We start from the raw sequence: 20,979 nt of genomic DNA, 5'->3' as shown, positions 1-20,979 counted from the left end.
CTCTGTTTGGCCATTGCAAATCAACAGAGACATGAACAAGGGGCCTTGTGTGTAATACTCCCCTCTCTAATACTAGTTTTTGTTTGTCCTCTGCAGAACCCATCACGGCTTTCCCAGGTGAAAACTCCTACTTTCCAGGTAAAACTGCACTTCTCTTGGTGGTTTTATTCTGCTGGCATGGGCTTTTACATCGAAGGAAAGCAATGTGTGTGCTTGTACAAAAAGGAAATGATCTGAGCACTGAAATGGCAAGTGTGCACTAAACCTCCCCTGCCACAGCAGCAGAAGGTGGCACCCTCTGACTCCTGCTAGGTGACAGGGCAGGCAAGCAGGCAGGTCCCCCTGTCTTGGGACTGAACTGCATTAGGTAACCATCACAAGAGGCACTCAGCCTCCTGAAGAGCAACTAAGCCCAAAATGGGAAGGCTGAAGAGTAGTTTTCAACTGACTTAAATGAAAAAAAACCCAGTAGCCAATTCAAGTGAAATCTGGTGGCGGTAACTCATGTTATGGTGAGGGAAGATGGTTCTCTGGTTCATAGATGGTCTGGCAGTGGTGGTGTTTGGCATGCTGGTGAAGGAAGGTGGGACCAGTCTGCTTGGAAGGGGAAAGGAGTTGGGAGGTAGACGTGGGAGAGCAAATTGCCTTGAGGAGCTCTGAAGGTGACAGTCAATAAAAGAAAACAAGGTGAAATGGTGCATTTAATAGCTTAATACTAGCCTGGAGCACAGAAACCAGCATTTCTCTGATCAAACCTACAGAGTAAGAGAAAAGGTGAGGAACTCTGAAAAACTGCCTTTCCCTTTGAGCAGTTGGTGGGGATGCTGTTTGTCTTGCTCTGGGGTGGGAAAAGCTATCTACTTTTGCAGAGAAGATGAGTTCAGTCTAACGGGGGGGGGGGGGTCCCTGTGTTTTGATTTTGGATTTTGTTTTCCTGCCTGCCTCTTCAGCATTGTGTCTGAGGGTTGTGTTGTGACGAGGAGCAAAATTGGGGCTTCTCTTAACTTTAAAGTTGTTTTGTCAATTCAATCAACATGCCATTTGCTTTTGCTTGAACCCCTACTATGCTGGTGAACTATGCTGGTAAGGTATGGCTGGATTCTACCCTAGAAGCAACTGCATTTCTATGTGGGCAAAGCTGTCTCTCTTGTGGTATGTCCATTGGGATCTGTGGCAGTAAAGGAAAAGTAAACAAAGAGACTGAAGTCAACCCCATCCCTGGGGATGCAGGCTGTGGAGTGTTACCAACGTGAGGGAAAAGTGCAGGGTGTAACACTGTATTTTACAGTCATACCTGTACTGTAACATCCAGGAATTCAAGTTTGCTTATTTATAGGCTCCTTATTTATCTGATATTCAGGCTTGTGGTGTTACTGAAAAGCTGCTGCATTATTCTCAGCTGACAGTTCAAGCCTCACAACCCTTCCTTACTTACACCATTGCTCTTTGTTCTCCTAAGCCTGGTCTGGTATCTGTTTTGTGAACACCACCCTTGTCTTTTGTTACATGCGTGTTATCTTCAGTTTGAACCTCTCGGTGGGTCCTCACACTGAGTGTGTTCTAAACTGCTTCTAACTCATATTGTTTCTTTTTCCTTTTACCCCCTGCCCTGCTGCCTGTGTGCCTCTATTTCCCCATCCTATTCCCCAGGGCACACTGGCTGGGTAGCAGCAGTGAGGTCCCTGAACACCGCAGGCAGATGCTGTTACAGGCACACCTCCCCTTCACACTGGAACTTGCCAGCTTGTTCCAATGGCTCCTGTTAATTCCTGGCTTCCTCAAGGACATCCTAGGATTGGTCCTGACAGGGGAGCAATTGCAGAAAAAGGTTGAGAAGGTTTCCCTGGACGACAGGCAGGAATGGATGACACAGAGGGATGGAGTGACCTGGGAAAGAGCAAAATACAGAGGGAAAAGATGAAGAAGTGAAGGCTGGAGTCAATTACATGATAATAATTAAAATGAGGGAAAGACACAGATGCCCAGCAGAAGGAGAGGGTAAAATGAGGGGAAGAAATCCCTGGCTGGAGAAAAAGGAGCTGGAAAGACTATGCAGAAATTACTGAGATGTTCTATAGCCCCCACCCCTGCAATTACATGATGAACTGACAAAGTCAGATGCCATTAAAAATAATAGCAAATCCTTCCTCTCCTGGCTTGTGAGCAAAGCTGAAAATATGCACCTTACATGCTCCAGGATCACAAGGCAAATGATAAGAAGAGAACTGTGTAGGTGGAATACGTTTCAGCTAGTGGGTCGGGATCTTACAAGACCAGTAAAGTGTGTTTAAACTGTGCTGCATTTGAGAGTTGATGCATTTCACCCTTAAAGAAAGGGTATAACAAGTGTCTGGAAGCAAGGAATTAGATAAATATCAGGCTAAAAATAAGAGATGTATTCCAAAGAATGTGGAGACATTTTGCCTTTGGGACTGGTGGATTCTTTCATACTAGGTATCCTGAAATCAAGATAGAGATATCTTCCTGGAGAAATAACAGGTGGCAGTTATGGGGTTGAGACTGACACTGATTTTGTGGCATTCAGATTAGATAAGTGTAATACTTGCTTTCATCTGTGCCATCTATGAAAAGTCCAGCTGTGTTACTTGTCCACAGGAGTTAATGTCAGTGATTTCAGAAAGGAATACGAGCTGTGACACGGAAGCAGCAGAGCAAGGCAGGCAGCCCTCTAGGAGGCTCTCTGGAAAAGATTTTCTCCTTTTCTTCCCAAGATGACTTCTGCTTTTCCTTCTTTTGGGTTTTGGTTCTTGCTGCAGAGCTCCAAAACCGGTCACTATAGAGTCTTCCCTATTGGAAAGAGGATGGGGCTGTACCTGGACAGTTGGGAGGTATGAATGCCAGCAGCACACTCACATGAAATATCCACCCTGTAGGGAATAAATCCGGTTTTCACTGACTGGTGTCCTAAGTCCCAAGCTGTGCCATAAACACAGCAGCCGCAAACTTGACAGCAACAGCAGGAGGCAATTCTTATATTAAGACAAAGAGCAGTAGTGAATAAATGAGGAAGGGCAAGTGTGTGTGTGTGTGTGTGTGTGTGTGTGTGTGTGTGTGTGGTGGAAGGCAAAGGGGAGTGGAAAAATTATTAAGTTAGGAAGATGGATTTTTTTTTTCCATCTCCCTGAGCAATGAACTTTTCCACGGATATAACAGAAAACTTCCAGAGAGCAGTAGAGCCAGTAAAAACAGAGCAGATAACATCGGTGCTGTGTGCTGAGTGGATGGGCAGCTATATTTAGTGTCTGGCAATGTAAGGAAGAACAATCAATTATGTTGGGAATTGGCTTCTTAAGGGCTTAGAGACAACCAAGTGTGATTCCTTAATGACTTCAGTTGCTAAATGAACTCTCCAGACTTCTGCTATCTCCTCAGCAGGGCCATGCAGTGCGGAAACAGGGGCTGAGGAAGGGCTCTGTACCACCCCTCACGCTTGCAGCCCTGGCTGTTGCACAGGGACATCTGAAGTGGGTCAGGGCCAAGCAGGGGTTGGCTTCCAGCTTCTTTAAGGTCCCCCAGGGATCCTTCCCACAAGTGGGATCATCTGGGGCACATCATGCTGCTTCCCTCCATCCCCAGGCAGACAGAGATGCATGGGCAAAGGGCAAGGGCTGCAGGCTGGGCACATGCTTCTCTATGGCCAGACCACCCTTTGTGCTCCCAGTCCTCCACTGGACAATGTACAGCCATCAGGAGGAAACCTTCCTCCTGCCCTCTTGAGACTTAGGAACTGTTGGCATCCCTGGCACCTGCCCCCTTTCCCCACCTCAGTTTCCACTGGTGGGGCCTGGTACATATCAGTGGTGTGAGAGGCTGTTCACCCATAAATCTCTTGCTGGAGCAAGGCGCTACGTAAGCAGAGAATGTCACCAAATGTAAACACAAGTGGCCTCTACACAGCGAGCATCCCCATGATCTTTGCAGGGGTCAGCCCTGCACCCTAGTGCTGTCAAGCACAGGCGAGGTGTTGCTGATCCTTCAGGGATGGTGGTGGGTCACATTTGGGTCTAGAGCGGCTTGCCCAGCTGGATCTGTGGTGGGAGACAGTGGTGAAGCCCAAGGCAGCACTGAACGTGCTCAGCCTCACAGGGAGCCAGCAGCAGCCCCCACGGGGTGTCCCGCACTGCCACCCCCCATACAGACAGGTGAGGGGCAGCAGCTGCTTGGGGAGGCGCAGGGATGTGCTGCTTTCATCCCCCCGCACCAGGGTGGCTATTGGAGGTGGAGAAGGAGGTCAGAGGGCTGCCTGCTCCCTACCTGTGCCATCCCCAACACACCCTGTATCCGCATTCTGCAGGCGCCGTTGGAGAGCGGGAGGGACAGGACCACCCCCATTCCTGATGGCAGGGGGCAGCTGGGGTGAGATGGGTCGAGAGTGGCATATCTGACAGTTAGGTTTCTCCTGAGACATCCGAATTTCTTGCCTTCAATGACAAATATGTGGGTGGTTCCCAGCCTCCTGTTCTGTAAAAACAGGATTTGTCTTGCTTGTGTGGGGTTTTTTCTAGGTTTTGAGGGGGTTTTTTGTTGTAGCTATTCATCTGAGTGAAACGTTCATTCTTATTTTTATTCCCTGTGCCCAGGTTTTGAGGAAAGGGGAGGGAAGGGAAGCCTTGTGAGTGGCAGAGGTACCATCATTTTGCCTAATCTCCTGCCAGCAGAAGAAAAGCCATTGCCATCCCAAGTTTCCAGCCAGTGGCTCTGCTGTTAGGGTAGTGTTTGGAGGGGAGGGCAGAGCCCGTGCTGCAAGATGCATCCTGAGCTGTTTTGTATTTTCCCCTTGGCATCCTCCAAGTCTGCTCAGGAAACCCAGCTGGGGTTTGGTTAGCACAGAGCTCATTGATATGCTGACACCAAATCCAGGAGCCCCCAAAGTTCTGCTTGCCAGCACCTAGCCAGGGGGCTACCCCCTACCACGAGCAGGCCAGGGGTAAGAGGAGAGGGTGAGCAGAGTTTGGGGGTCAATGTCCTGCATCAGAGCGAACCCTGCATAGAGTTTCCCTGGGGACTCCAGCCCCCTTGAAATAGCCAGTAAATAAATGTGGTGCAAAAATGCATCTCTCCATAGTTATTTACAGCTCTCTCCCACGAGTGTTGCTGGGGAGGTGAGAGCGGCGTGTGCAGGAGCAGTAGCGCAGAGCCGGTCGCGGGCCGTGGGCGGGAGCAGACCCCGGTGCTCGGTGCCAGCAGAGCCGCGTGCGTGGACATGCTCTGTGGACAGGTGGTGAGGCCCAGCACGTCTGATCAACAGATGTGTGCCGAGCTGTCCCGGGATGACCTGGGAAGGGAGAGCAGCGCCTTGCAGCCCTGCCCTGCAGCATGCTACAGCTGCAAGAGTAGGAAGGGTTGACCATCGCTGAGCTGAGGAAGGGTGCTGCCTGCCCTTGGGTTCAAGGGAGGCAGTTACTTTTCCTGCCCTCCCTAGACGTGTTGCTTTATCAGCATGAATTCATAATCCCAGCTTGCTTAAGGTGCAGAGAGCATGAGTTTCTTACATGAGTGCTGGGTTGAATTTCGCAGCTTGTGCCGTGAAAATAATTATAACCATCCCTTCTCACTTTAAAAAATAATAAGGAAATCTGTAGGTCTGTGAATGGGGCACCTGCTGAGACGAGCACTTTCAGGGATCTTCTTCTGTGTCTTTTCAGTAAGAATGCCTAACGCTTCTCCTTGTAATCTCTTTTCCAGTCTCCTGTAGTAACTTCCTTGGCCATCTGAGATTATGCTTTTTTTCCAATTAGGAACATGATGTGTTTTGTCACTGCTTGACAACATCTACCATGTGGAGACAAAACCAGGTGGCTGATCTGGAGATGGCCAAAGAAAAGAAGGGAAAAAAACATTTGTTGATGCCAGAAATAACAGTAATAATAGCGTGCATATGGAATTTGTATTGCAGTCCAGGCAGCCTGATTAATTAAAAGGGAAAAAAAAGGCCCTTGAATATGCGGGCTCAGCAAATGCCAGGCTTTGCCCTCCCCTAGGAGCATGCCCCATATCCGGAGGCGGCTGTGGGACCTCGTGTTGCTCCGTGCTATACTCTTGAAAGCATGTGTGTTTCTTTTTATGCGTCTGCATGCCTCCCACCTAGCAACCCTGTTCTGTGTCTCCTCCCCAGGGGCAACCCTCCTGCCAGGGACCGAGCCCACAGTGGACACGGTGTCAGTGCAGCCCATCCCAGCCTACTGGTATTACGTTATTGCCGCCGGAGGTGCTGTTGTGGTGCTGGTCTCCGTCGCGCTGGCCCTTGTGCTCCACTACCACCGGTTCCGCTATGCGGCCAAGAAGAGCGATCACTCCATCACCTACAAAACCTCCCATTATGCCAACGGGGCCCCCGTGGCCGTGGAGCCCACCCTAACCATAAAACTAGAGCAAGACCCCAGCTCGCGCTGCTGAGAGACGAACAGGAACAAGAGAGCAAACAAAACACAAAACAGACAGACAGACAGAAACTAAGACTTCAAATACGTTGCCTCAGTTTTGCACTTTTTTCCTTACCTAGCATACATGTGAACTCTTAGACATCTCCGTCCCTTCTCCGTCCCCCAGCCCTCCCCGAATCTTTTACAAACTAAACTAATGCTGCATCTTGGATTGCAAGAAGAGACACACCGCCCCTTCACTTCAGAAGTGAACACTCCCTTTCGATTACTTTTCAAGGAGTCTTGGGGTGTCGGGTGGGGATTTTTTGTTTTGTTTTGTTTTGTTGTGTTTATTTGGGGAATATTTTTTTTTGTTGGTCAGCTTCTTTGGTTTGTTTGGGTTTTTTTTCTCCTCCCAGTAGGCAGGCTGCAAGGGAACTTGATGGCAAGCCTGGAAGCTTGTGTGTGAGGCTCGTGCACATGTGTGGTAAATCTGTGTGTGTGAGTGTGTATGGGAGTGCATATGACTGACTGAATGTATATTTAGAAACATCCCCTTTTTAATTTGCTTATTGTTGCTTCTACTTGCACAGGGAATGCTTTTTCATTGTTGTTAATTCCCCCCCCCCCCCTTCCCACCTCCTCTCTGGAAGGTCTGGGACATGTTTATGGTGAATGCCCTGATTTGTTTACTTGGGGAAGAGAGCAATGCTTTTTTGTTGCCTTATCTAGCTTTGGCTGAGTTTCTTGTTTGATAGTGTTAATGTCTTGGGTGCAAATTGAGAAGAAGAGGCCAGGCTGGACTGTAGGAATGTCCACCTCAGATGGCTAGAAGAATCCAGAGAGGTCCATAGATGTTCAAAAAGTAAGATCTCTCCATCTTATTCTTTCTGCAGCCAACATGATAACACAGCCATTGTTTGGAAGAGGGAGGGGAAACCCTCCTTTTCCCCCACCCACAAGTGAATCTATTTAAAGTTGCCTTATATCAGAGAAGCTCATAATGAATGTTTTGTTTGTATATGTTAAAGCCAGCCTTAGGGTAACACATAGACTTCAGCAGGTCTTAGTGGATGCTAAATACTGTAGTTTCTTGACAATTGAAGGTTTATTTATTTAATAAGTATCCTCGCTCTGGGTGCTGATGGTTTTGTTTTTTTCAGGGGGAAGGGGGAGAAGGCTCCTCCTTGTCTTTCTGCTAGAAATGTTCAAGGGACAAGTATAGTTCCCATTTCTGGATTTGTTTTTTTTTCCTCTGCCCAATTCATAGCTGCTGAATCATAAAAATTGCCAGTTGACTTTCTAGAATGTCAGTTTTGCGTTTGCTAATGTTCTGCTTCTTAGAGCGCCAGTAACATCTAGCAAGCAAAGCCCAGCCAGTGCGCCTGGGGGGCCCAGCTATTGCTGCTGCTTAACCGGGGAGGCAAGGAGGAGCTTCCACATGCCTCTGACTGTTGAATGGCCCAGCATATTGTAGTGGAAATGCCTTATATAAATTACTGAATGATGACATGCAAAAGTGGTTTGAATCGTTAACCCTAATCTGTTTGCAGGCAAAAAAAGTACCTCCAGTGAGCAAGGTTCTCCATCTTGTGTTCATTTGTGTTCAGTGATCAGAATCCCTCCCCGCTCCTAAACTTGCTAGTGCCCATCCCTCTTTTGCCCATGAATATTGCATAAAATGAATCAAGATGAGCAGCTCCGTTAACTTCCCTGCAGTCTTGAGCTTCCTTTTGAAATGGGAAAAAAAAGTAGAAATACAAACGGTGCTGTGCATAAGTGGTATTGGCCCCTATGGCAGCAGAGCCCTATCCCCAGGGGATCTCTGTCGATGGGGGTGTCACTCTCCCCCACCTCCTTGCCTTAATTCATGCAGCCAGTTTCAGCTCTCCATGCTGTTTCCACAACAGATTTCAGTGGGACCCCCTCAGCTGCAGCAGCAAGTGTCTAAAACATGCAGGGAGTGCAGAAAAGACCCAAGGTGATGTGCCATGGTGAGCACATTGGGGTGATGGCTGCTCAGGGCAGCCTTGCACCTGGGAGCCAGGCCTGGCTCCCACAAGGTTTTCCAGAGCAGAAGGGATGTGCCTTTCTCAGCAGGGCCAGAAGGGACCCCGGGGAGCTCCTGTCACTTTAAAGACAGTACCACTTAAGGGTCCCTGGAGAGGGGCTTCTAGGGCCAGGGTGCTTTCACCATGAGCCTCCTCATCACACAGCACTCGTGTTGGGGTGCATATGGTTTGGGATGTGAAATCCCATTCCCCTCAGCCAGCTGCAAATTAGAACAGATGTGAAATACTGGCATGCACTTGCTGCATTATCAGGTCAGTGTAAGCCATGTCAGCAGAGGATACTGTCACATTTCCAAAGTCAGTTCAGTCTCCCTAGTTCAGATGATCTCCTCACTTTGACCAAGTTCACCCCTATGGACTTAGCAAGTGTGCACTGGTGTGTCAGAGAGGAGAATGTGGCACCCTGTCCTTCAAACCAAAATCACCAAAGACAAAACAGAAGGTCACTTAGAGATTTTTACTCCCAGTTCTCCCCTGCTCAAGCCCTGACATCCCCAGCGTTGCCCAGTTGCCTGTGTGTGAAAAATATCTTGTGGAATTTTGAAATTCTTTGAAGATGTATTGTGTGGAATGTAATAAAATGATGATATTTTTATACAAATATCTGGGGGTTTTCTTTCTTCTTCTTTCTTTGCTAACAAGAACACTGTTGGTTGAAGCAAAGACGAGTTTCAAAACTCCATGTTTTCTTTTGGAGCATCAGGGCTATTTCTTATAGCAAAGTGAAGCTCCTCTCCTGTGCAACCCAGCTCCCGGCAGCACATCTGCTGTGTGCACCCTGCCTTGCTGCACTCAGGATCGGGCCATTAATAGCATCTTTTAGATCCATTACACTTGTTCCAGTCCTTAGTGGGACTTTTGGGCAGCTGGACTGACACTTGGGATTGTTTGGGGATTTCACTAACGTTGCCTAAGTGCTAAATTGCTCAATGTGATTATGCAGAATTTTTTCAGGGGGCCCCTGGAGACAGGACATCCGAATTCCCAGGGCCCCTGGGGCTGGCTTGGCTGCCAGCTCGGCTGAGCCACATGTCCCTGAGCACAGCAAAAAAAGGGTAAGCCATTACCAAAATAATAATGAATACAGCAATGCGTTCCTCTTCTGTGCAGTCCTTTCCTCTGCATGTCAGACTGCACAGGAGACCTCCTTGGGAGTGGCTTGGGTGCCACAGCACAGAGTGTTTGGAGAGGTGTGCCTCCCTTGCCTTTCCTTCACCTGAGTCCTCCCAACTTGTTACAGGGACCTCTGCTGCAGCGGTTCTGCTTCCTGTCTTCTCTAGGTGCACCTTTCACCCCTTCAGCAGAATCAGCAGCATCACATTTCATGTGAAATACATTTTGCTGCCAGTTTGAGAAGTTTTTCCTTCCCTCCTTCATTTATTTTCCTTCTATTATACTCTTTACCCTGGCATACAACTCAGCTTTGCAATGAAACTTCCTGACTTTACTAGGAATTCAGGCCATCAACAAAAAAATAATTCAAATGTGATCCCTCGCATTGGCTGCTCAAACATAAGCAAAGCTGAGGACACATGCTGCTTTTCTGGGGGAGGGCTTTTTTTTTTTTTTCCTTGCTCTAATTGTACAGCAAAGCCCATACACTTGTAATTTGCATTTTGTACACTTCAGCGACTGTTCAGGCAAAATTCAAAACAAATATGCACATGTGAAAAACAGGGAGGGAGAAACTGGCTGATGGCTTCCCAACAAGGAAGAAAAAAATTCTGTTAAGTAAACAGACGAAAAGGGAGGAATCATTCAGGGTCTAATTATTCTGTACGTGAGCCACAGACAGATTGACCGGAGAGCTGGGTGCTGCTCAAGCTGCAGCACATCCTAGGGAAGAAAGCAGCTAAATTAAAATGCTTTGTTTAAGGAAATAAATACAACTTAGTGTGATTTTGATGCATACTCTTCTGCCAGTAACTTCATGAATTCAAGTGTTTACTTAAAAAAGAAAAAGGGTTCAACTTTTTGGGGTAGCAGTTGGGGCTCTATTTCAGGGAGTGGTATTAGGGGTGGAAACCTGATGTCTCCCATGTGTCATGGGGAGGCTCTGGGTATGGCTCGCTGGTGAAACATGGGGTAATGGTGTCAGTCTTTTTATCTTTATGGTTGTTGCTGTGTTGTAGGGAAGGCAATGCCATGCAGTTGGCAGAAGGGCATCCGTGGGCATTCTCTCTAAATGGTGGGGCAAAGCCAGTGCCTAATGGGGATGTGAGAGGTGGAGCACTGGCCTAGCAAAGCAAAGAGCGCTGCGGGAAAGGGAGGGCTGTGCTGTGCCGTAGCAATGTCAGCATGCCCGAGATGGCTGATCGCTCACGCTGCAAAGTGCAGTCCTCGTTCACCAGCTGAGAGACTGGCTGCACAGTTGGGTCACCTCCTGCCAGGGCATGCACCTGCAGGATGACACTTGGTACAGGGACACCAGAGCTGTTTCCCTCTGGGCTGTGGGGGCGAGGTTGGCTTTTCCTGGCAGGGATGAAATGCCTCTGCTCGTGAGTGCAAGGGAACAAGGTAGAAACTGGACTATGCATGGGCTGTTTGGATTTCTGCCCCTCTAGAAATCCTGTGAAAACCTACTGACTTTGTCGGGGCCGGCCCCCGCTTACTCTGTGTCAGGGCAGCAGAGTGAGGCGCACAGACAGCAGGCGAGGCCCTGAGGCAAGCTTGGACAGCCGCCTGGCTTTCCGCCACAGCTCCTCCATCAGTGGCTTTGGCGGCTCTTAGCAGAGACTGCAGGCGTGACTGCCAGTTTGAGGAATCGTGTCGTTAGCCACTGCGCTGTAAAAACAAACAGCAACAACGGGGAGGGTGATAAACATATCAGGATGCCACAGAGCTGCCAGCTTCTCCCCCAGCTCCAAGTCCTTGCACGGTGGCAAGTGCTGCCCTTGCACCAAGGAGCTACTCGGTTTGGGACTGGTGAGCTCTAGCACAGGGAGCCGAACTTTTAGCCAGTGTACCCTTAGCCAGGTAGTCCAGCACTAAGGGAGAGGAAAACCATGCTGTGTAGTGCCACTGTCATGCATACAGCATGCCACCACCACTGTTTCCCTGGCCTGGTGTTAGTGCATAGGAGAGGTGCAAAAACAGGGCACACTGGAGAAGGGATCAGGCTGCAACAGGGGACGTGTCCGCTGCAGAGAGTGTTTGCAGGATCCTTGTTTGGGCAGCCACCTTGGCCATCTCCCATGTGTGCAGCAGAGCAGGGTGCCACATGTTGGAGGGCAGCACTGGGGCTGGAAACAGCTGCCTGCTCTCATCCCCCTCTGCACCAAGCCTGGCTTCATGTCTCCAAGTGCTTTTCACCTGCCCAGCCACACTTCCGCATGTTATCTGCACATGGGAAGCCCAAGGAGTGCAAGAGGCTCCTCGGTGCCCCCCAGAAGATAGTTCCATGGTGTGCACCATTGACCACTGTCAGGACAGCCCCAAGGCTGAGGATCAGGTCCAAGGGTTCCTGCACTGCAAAGGGTAGCTGGGCCAGGGAGTGGCTGCTTGCTTGCTTTCTTTAATGCTCAGCTGTGGCCAAAGCACTGTTTTAATTTGAAATTTGGCAGGGATTAATCCTTCTGTAAACTGAAGTAGTTCTCTGTTTCTGGAGGAGTGGGGAAGACAGAAGTGAGGTGGATTTTCAGCTGGAAATAGAGCAGTGAGGGATTCAGAGGGAGTGTTTCTGCTTGGTGCCTATGCTCCTGCTTTGAGAAGTGTTTCCCCATTCACTGAGGGTGGGAGGTGTCACCCCCAGCCCCCGGGGCTCCCAGCCAGAGGAGCAACGTTGCACTGCTGCCAAGCAGAGCGGTGTCAAGGCGAGGCCACCGTGGCTGCTCGGCTGTGTCAAAACAAAATGATGTGTGTTGGAGTCATGCTATTGCTGCAGAGAGAAAAGGACTGGGAATGAGCAAATAGAGAAAGGCAAGGATGAGTGTGGAGACAGAGCTCTGTCTCTCCCTGCCAAGGCTGGAAAGTGGCAGTTTCTGCCCCTGTTTTCCTGGATATGGCTGTGTTTAATGTTTCAGGGCACTGTTGGCACTGTTTGGCAGCAAAGCACTCCTACACTCCCCTTTCTGGTCCGGATAGCAACCGGCCAAGAGGGATGTTGTAGCAGCAGGAGAGAGGGGTGAGCATGTAGCTGGCTGCCCTCTGATCCTTTCCACAGTGGGGAATCAACCACTTCCCCAGAAAGACCAATTTGTTGTTCCTCCTCCCTCCTACACGTTATGCTCTTTTGCGCCAGCAGTCACAACCACAGATGTTACTGTGGAGTGAAAGATGGTAGGTAGCAATGCTCACAAGCCACCATCACCTGGTGCATCCCCTTCAGCCCCAGAGCCCATGGACCCCTGCAGAAAGCGGGGAGCAGGAGCATGGGGATGGTGGCAGTGCATCCTGAATGCTCTCCAGGCCAGGCTACCCTGTGCCAGAGCGGCTGTGGGCTGGCATCAAAAAGAGCTGGAAATTGCTGCAAGTTCGATATATTGTTTGAGAACAGCACTTCCTGCTGAGTGCTCATTTTGTTCACCCAGAAAGAGTTGAAGAGGTGCTGTGGCCACCACCCACAAATGCCTGTGTGTAAAGAGATGTGGCAATAGAGCTCTCCCCCACTGTGGAGGGACCCAGCAGGAGGCAGCACTCAGTGCCTGGATTTAAACCAGACAAAGTCAGTCTAGAAAGAAACAGCAACTTTTTTTTCCTGATGGTTGTCATTCGCCTTGGAAGAATGTGTCCAGGTTCCAGCAATCAGGACTTGGTGTTCTCTGCACCAGCCAAGGGCTATTGCTTTGGAGAGGTCTCTGCCTGAGGTGGTGGGCATTGCTGGTAAGCACGTGTAGTAATGGGAAATACATGCCAGTCCCTATGACATGCTAAGCTCAGGTTTGGAGAGCTTTCCTGCAAGAATCACATACATGTCTATGGTGGGACACCAGATAACCTTGTCTGCCCTTGTGCCTTCCTCATCTGCGCTGGCCCAATCCCTCCCAGCCCTGCTACTATTTTAAAACAGATGTACACTGAAGCTCTGGAAATACTAATTCTCTCCTGCTCTCCTTCCATGTTAGTTTATACAAACATGGTACTTAAGTCAGTCCTTTTCTTTGATTAGAATTTAATCTTCTGTTTTTCCAGGTCCCATAAATTAGATTTTTAGCTGGCAGTGCTCTCAGATCCAACAGATAACAGTCTTTCTTGGCATCAGGCTGTTTCCAGCATCATTGCTAACATCATCTTTTGGGCATGACTGGCTAGGTGCTCACAGCCATCATTCAGCACACAAGCTTTAAAAAGTGCCTTTCACTCAGGAGAAAGCATTCTTCCTTCATGTTTAAATACAGTTCCCCCTAACTTTCTTGCCTCCCTTTCTCCAATATATGCAATACCTTCTCCATTAAAATGCAAAGGAAATTGTGCCTGGAAGCTGCCCTTTAAAGAAGCAGCTCTCCACAACAGAGAGCGATGCATGTTTCTCCCATTCTGCCCAGCAATTTGCAGGGCTTTTCTGGGAACCCCTCTCCAAGAGGGCTGCTTTCTGTGGCCTGCTTCACTTGTGACAGTGTTGCTGAGACTTGTTCCAGAGGAGCCTCATTGATGACAAATAGCCGTCTAAATTCTGTGACAGGCTAGATTCTAAATTATCTCCATTAGGAACTTAACTGAGACCACCAGCTTCAATTCCCACAGACACCCACACAGCCCCAGCTGATTCAGTTAATGACTCGAGAAACCCCAGAATGGAAAAAGAAATGTCAAATTACGTTTTTCCAAAGCTGGTGTAGAGCCCTGCATGATAACATATAGTTGAATAGCAATGAAATGGCATGTGGGGAACAGAAGAATGAGGGCCTGAGGAGGAAGGAGAATGGGCAAGGAGGAAGATATCATTTAAGCAGGACTTAAGAGTCATATTAGCATGGGGAATTGAGCAAATTGCTAGAAGAGTAAATAGAGTCTGGGCTGGGCTTTTTGTATAAATGTTCTTTCTTTTCAAATTTTCCCAGCGCTCCTTCCTTTTAGTCTGGACAAACTGGTGTTCTTTTGAAAGTGTTAATTAACCAATGCTTCTTTTTTCCTGGCTTTTCCCTCAAAGTTACCCTGGGAAATAACAAAAGGACCAAATTGCTAGCTTGTTTTCATACAAAATTTAGAGCAGCTACAATATGGAAAGGCAAATGACTTCCAACAGTCTTTCCCCATACATGGGCTCCTCGGGCAGACTGTGGCCTGATTTCAACCTCTGCTCATCTTTGAGCAACATACAGGGTTGTGTTTCTGTAGGGTTGTGTGGGTGACACGGATGGCAAATCTCTCTGCTTGTCTTCCAATGGACGACTAGCAATGCACTCTCCACGTGTGAACTGCTTTGCAAGTTATTTTTCCACATGTTTGGTTCTAAATGTTTGCAAGAGGCCCTCAGGCAGTTCTCCCAGCCCTAAGATGTTGCCATCTGGGCCTGTCAGTTCGAGAAATGTTGAGAAATCATGTGAACTCGCTGCTAAAGTGAGGATTTACGGAAGACAGTGTGCACCTATGTTTCTTCAACAAGCACCCAGCAGCCTTGAGTGAGTTTAACTACGTGACTCACTAAAAGCAGAACTCATCATCAGGGGGGTTGTGTGTGTTCCTGTTGCCAGATTCATTTGAAAATTCAAAGAAATCCCTTAATCCCTTGAATGTTGTTACAGCTCTGCCCAAGGAATGGATATTTTGGAAGGTATCATCAGTACCAGCACAAAGGATCTCTGCAGTCAAGTTGGTGGTGTTGGGGCAGCACGGTGTTCAGCAGAGCCCCTCACTCTGAAAGTGAACCTTGAAATGTTACTGGCAGGGATTGCCTGATGCTGCTGCCTGGGATAGCAAAAAAACAGATTTGAAAATTCAGGAGGCCTTTTCAAGTCCTAAATATCCATGCAAATATGCAGAAATATTCTCTTATAAGATTTCGAATAATTTCTTTGCACATGTTTTTTTAGTCACAAATTACATTCTTTGGTTTTGGTTGTTTATAAGTAACCTCTTTAAACTCTTCTTGCCATTTTTGCACAAGACACAAAGTAGTCTTGGTTTCCAACCACAACTATTTCAAGGGTGTGACTTCTATCGCTTTCTAGTAGTCCCTGATTTTCTGCATTCCTGATCATTTCAAGACACCTTCTCAGCTGAGGACCCCAAGTTACAGTCAGCTTTGAAAAGTCTTGGCAGATTGAAATGAAAAGACATTTTCTTCTGGAAAAGTGAAAAAGAGCCATGGTAACTGTACGTAGAGATAATGCTAGGAAAACTGCACAGGAAAATAGCTTACTTCTGCTCAGATTATAGTATGTGCATTTGGTTACTAGTCCTTGGTCTGTGCTGAACAATAAAAAGAAATATCACTAAAAAGAACTTGGATCAGAGAAATATTAACATAAATGCCTAGATATGGACACTCATTTGCCTCTCTCCCAATTTCAACCAGCTTTTGCATTAAAACATATAATGATGATACATGAATTCCTCAAATTACTGTGAATTTATCTGAAACCCAAAGAGGAACTGGATCATTGAAGCTCTGTATCCAGTAAAATGTATGGGAAAGGATGAAAAACAGAGTGTGTGCTAAATGGATCTGACATTAATGGCAAGTAATGAAAGGCACTAAGATCCTATTCAAAGTTGTAAGGGTAATACCCAGGAGTATGTTAATAGTGAATTATGGCCATTATGCAGGCACCAGTGACAATATTTTAGTGTTGTTCAGGTTGTCTGGTTTCTTTGCTTTTTGCTCTCTTTTCTTCTTAAAAGCTGGTCATTTGGTGGTCATGAAATGTGATGTAGTGGGAATATCCCATTCTCTCAGAGGTGCAAGAGTCTTCATTGACTTGGGCCAAAGGAAGAAAAGAAAGAGTTCTTCCTCCTTCCACAAGAAAGAGCATTGTAGTAGTTTTAACTGTTACTTTTTTTCTGGCTGGCTTCACAATCCAGTGACCAGTGGCAATAACACTCCCAAAAAGGCCTCTTTTAACAAACAGTGCTTCCCATTTTGTTGTTGTAGTGAACTTCCCAAGAACAGAGGATGACTTTCCAAGCTCTGAGCAAGACTTTGAAGACAATGATCCAGGTTGGTACCCAAATGCCACATGGGCAATTTAGCTGTGGCAACTTGTGTTTTAGTATCAGATGGTACAATTACTCACAAATCTCAGCTTTAGTAGGTGTTAAGAGCTCGAACACACTTAAGAACATACACTGAAGAGGTGGCTTAGACTCTGGACAAAGATATTAGTTTTCTTTTCCTGTTTTCCTTTTTCAACAGCCAGCAACCTTGCAAAGTCAATATATTGTATTTGTGTTAGGCCAAGAGAAACGGATCTTTCAAGCATTAATTGCTGCTTGCATAGCATTTTGACTTGTAAATGAAGAAAATTAAGTCTGAGAACTGTGACAGATTGTTCCCACAGTTTTGAACCCAGTGGCACTGAAAGGGCCAGAGTTTCAGGGGGTGTAAATTGCTGGCATGCTCTGTAAATGGTCTGTCTGATGTGTACAGAGTGCTTAAATTTCTCGGTAGTTCAGTGCTTCACAGAATTTCTAGATCTTGTTTAGTGAATCCTGCTGAAATATTCCCATATATATACTTACACCTTTTTTAAGCCATCACAGCTCCAAGTAAGTAATGTATAAAGGTGAGAGGGAATAAAAAGTGATCCCTGGATAATAAGTGCCCGTTCCACTGCAGATTACTTTGGATCGGATAGGAACGACACACTGTTCTCTACTAACTCTCCAGGAACCCCGAAGCTGGACAAAGAAAAAAGCTGGCTATACACCCTGGATCCCATCCTGGTGACCATTATAGCAATGAGCTCCCTCGGCGTCCTCCTCGGGGCCATCTGTGCTGGGCTGCTCCTTTACTGCACATGCTCGTATGCCGGGCTGTCCTCACGGAGCTCCACCACGCTGGAGAACTACAACTTCGAACTGTACGACGGCATCAAGCACAAGGTCAAGATGAACCACCAGAAGTGCTGCTCAGAAGCCTGATGGGTGCCTGAGGACCACCCTTGGCATTGTGCCCCATGAGGTGGGCTGGCAGGGGGTAATTCTTTTGCTGTTTTCTATGGGAACTGAATGCCATAACAGGGAATGAGGGGAGCAGGAGGAGTGAGGGGAGTTGTCGCTCCTGCCGCCAGGTACTGCTGGCAGGTGGCACTCTCCCAGGACTGAGTGGGTTTTCCTGCAAACCAGGCTGTGCTGGGCAAAGGGGGTAATTAGCCCCTCGTTTGTTGGTTCATCTTCATTTTCTGCTGATGCGAGTGGCTGGGATGTGGTGAGGGAGACTGGTTTACCTTTTGGATGTGAGAAACTAAATGTAGATCGTTATTTCCCACCTCCTTTCTCTGGTGAGTTGCTGAGAAGGCTGAGGGATTTCTTTAGAAATAACATATACACACACACATGCAGAGACCTTGTCCATTTTAGACTCCATCCAGATATTGTTGTAGGGATTTGTGCACTTCACACTAAGAATAGGAAGCTGCAGTTTGCAGTCCTGAAAATGAAAGCATGTTGTTACCTTCAACTTTCCTTTTCCTGGTGCTGGGGGAAAGGTGGGATACTGGCTTTAGTGTCAATGGTAACAACACTGCTTTCTGAAATCATTAAGAAATAAAATAGAAAGGAAACCCTATGTGTAGAAGCACCTCTTTGAGAGAAGCTGAAGAGCCTTAAAGTGATTTGTGAATAAGAGCCATTTATTAAATCCAGATCTTTGATTGCAACAACTGACGCCTTCATCAGGAAGGCCTCTCTCTGAATCTCCCACCCCTCTTGAGCCTGCCATTTTTCTTTTCATTATAATGAGAAAATTGCAGCAAACAAAAGATAGAGCCTGTCAGGTGCCCGGCGCGTAGGCAACGGCTTTGGGAAGGGGGCTTCACTTGGGGTTTGACTTGAGGTACAGTGCCAAGGCCTCTCCAAAGTGCCAGGGAGATAAAATGAACAGGGAGGGAGTCTGGAGCCGTACCCACAGCCCCCGTGGTACAGCCTGGCCATGGTACCCACTGTCCCCCCTCATTTTCACAGTTCTCCCTTTCTCCTGGAGCTGGGGGGTGTGAACTGGTGCCACCAGCACCGCTGGACCAAATGGCTGCTGCCATATTCCCTTTGGAGCAAAGCTGCGCTGCTCCTGATCAGTAGCAAAACCCCCAAGTTTTATTTATGAGCTGTGCTTTTTTTTACTTTGAACAAGTGCCTTAGAAGAAGTATTTTTCCTCCATCTGATGATCAGTGCTGTATCAAACAGCAAGTGAGGCCTTCATCCTTCCCTGCAAAACACTCTTCTTCACCACTCTCTGCCGGGTAGAGCCCAGTAGAACAAGTCTGGTCCTTCTACTTTCAAGTGGTCTGGCTACATTGTCTGGCAGCTGATGCTTCTCTACTTACCACTGTGCTGTGGGAGAGGAGCCTTAGGAAAATGACTGAATGGAGAAAAAGAATTCAAATGCTGGGTTCCAAACCAGTGTCTTAATTTCCAATTCAGTACAGGTGGATCACCCTTATTAGCTTGCACATACGTAAATGAGAAACCTTTCCAGCACACTGGGTTTCCTTTTTCAGGGGCTCCTTGGAAATACTTGACGTGTCTTGATTTGTACGTTTCAGCTGGCAAATAGTTGGGGTTGGGGATGGAATTTTTTTCTTCACTAACTGCAGAGGGGCAAAGGTGTGATGTGCTGTGAAACTCAGTTGGCCCAGCCCCTGCAAACACGTTGTGCAGGAGGCCAGGTGTTTGGGGAGAGGAGCAACATCTGGAGAGGAGATGAGCATGGACACATGAGCAGTGCCACAGCTGCTCCTCAGTACTGTGGGAATAGGAACATTTGTCTAGTGTTTCACGAAGAGCTCCCTCAGACAATAAGTTTTTAGGAAAAAAAGAAAAGACTTCTCTGCTGGAAGAAAGACGCCCGTGTACTGGGGGAGCAGATACCAGCAGCTGCGTCATCAGAACATCCGTGGTTCGTACACACACGCAGAGACGCGCACACACAAAGGCCTTGGGTTTTTTAATTCACACTGTGCACCCGACAGAAACAGCAGTAAATGTATCTCTGATTCTCCTTTTGAATCACCTTACTTCTTTCGGCATTCTTCGCAGACAAATTCCACAGGGGTGTTATTTTACTGTACAAAAGAAACAGAGGCAGTGAGAGGAAATGTACCAGACCATTTCAAAGCTGGATTGCTGCTGCTCAATGATTTTATCCCCTTCACATCACAGGAGAGGGGAAGGATGAATGGAAAAGGACCATACACTAGAAAAGCCAACTTAGGCAAACAATAGGTGAAAATATATAATTAAAAAGGTGATGTTATGGTGTCTAGTAGGCGTACAGAGAGAAGAGCTCATATATACATATATTCAGAAATAGTGTGTTTGCACACGCACGTGAATTCTCTGTATGTATCGTGTATGTGACTTATTCTGTGGGACTGACTCGTGTTAATGTATCTCTTGATCTGGGGCAGGAGAGTACTGCTGATCTTGGCACTAACGTGGCACGGGCCCAGTGAAGCGCCCACCCTGCGTGTCCCACCTGCCCCTTGCAGATGGGGCAGGGCCCACGTGTGCGCTTGCCAGGTGGGAGAAGGCCGAAAATGCTGCACAGCCAATACCTCACTTACCTCTGCCGGGTGCTTTACTGTTCTACGGAAAACTGTGTTTGATTGTAACTTTAACAGGGAGGGCGGGGAAAAGTCATCAGTGCATTCAATTCATTGCATCTGCCTCTGCAAATAGATTAGATTTGCTGATCACAATTCCCTCTGTGAAATTCGGAAAAGAAAAAAAAAGGTGTTAAGGCCTTTGCTTAAATGGGCTGTTGCCTCCACACCCTTCCTATGGCGAGGACGTGTTGCTAATGGGCTGTAGCACTGGGTGACTTCATTTTGTGGGAAGGTGCCGGAGGTGAGCATGGGAATTAAACCATTAAGAAATTATATGCAGAAATGGAACTTCTCCAAGGTTTGCAGTTCAAGGTATTTGATCGTTCACTGGCTGAGCCAGGACTTACGGACTTAAAGAGCTTTTACTGTGATTCTTCGGTGTAAAAAACAAAACAAAACAAAAAAAACTGTGTTTATATGATTTGTATAAAAACCTTTTAAAATTACTATTTAATAAACATTATGGTAGAGATTATGTTTCAGTGGCTTTTTTATTAATGAAAAAGCAGCGACAAGGAGCCCAAACTGAGAGGGCTGTGGGAGGCAGAAACCCCAAGGAAACGAGGCACCGCCGGAGGCACAAAGGGCCATGCCCATTGCTCTCCTTTGCTGCACGCTGTCCATCCCTTTGGATTACCCCAGGCTGCCTCTCACATCGAGGTGATGCGGGGCTTTAACACAGCGTCTCAGAGCTGGGGACAGCTGGAAGCTACTCTGGCCCAAGAGCAGCACCTGATAGCAAACGCGAAAGTGGACACAGGTCCCTTATTCTCACCATGTGCCACTGCCCAGTGCTGCCAGCAGTCTCAGAGAGGAGTGCG

General features: G+C 47.5%; 1 protein-coding gene across 3 annotated transcripts in view; it reads left to right on the top strand.

Annotated features, from left to right (window-relative positions):
- Window positions 1-20,633, top strand: part of NRP2 (neuropilin 2) — an 89,094-nt gene extending 68,461 nt beyond the window's left edge. Inside the window, exons 15-17 of one of the 3 annotated variants that reach the window (XM_027880188.1) lie at window positions 97-138; window positions 16,488-16,553; window positions 17,223-20,633. In XM_027880188.1, coding sequence (XP_027735989.1) covers window positions 97-138; window positions 16,488-16,553; window positions 17,223-17,476 — 362 coding nt within the window. In that variant the 3' untranslated portion in view covers window positions 17,477-20,633. Of the gene's footprint in view, window positions 1-96; window positions 139-6,136; window positions 9,057-16,487; window positions 16,554-17,171 lie in introns of those variants that run through there. The other 2 variants (XM_027880187.1, XM_027880189.1) reach the window with 2 other exon arrangements.
- The last annotated feature ends 346 nt before the right edge of the window (window positions 20,634-20,979 follow it).

Source organism: Empidonax traillii, unplaced genomic scaffold (genome assembly GCF_003031625.1).
Source record: "Empidonax traillii isolate 1590-97213 ecotype Southwest subspecies unplaced genomic scaffold, ASM303162v1 scaffold65:size4453928, whole genome shotgun sequence".
NCBI classification, from domain to species: domain Eukaryota; kingdom Metazoa; phylum Chordata; class Aves; order Passeriformes; family Tyrannidae; genus Empidonax; species Empidonax traillii.
This window is presented reverse-complemented; position numbering and strand designations above follow the sequence as displayed.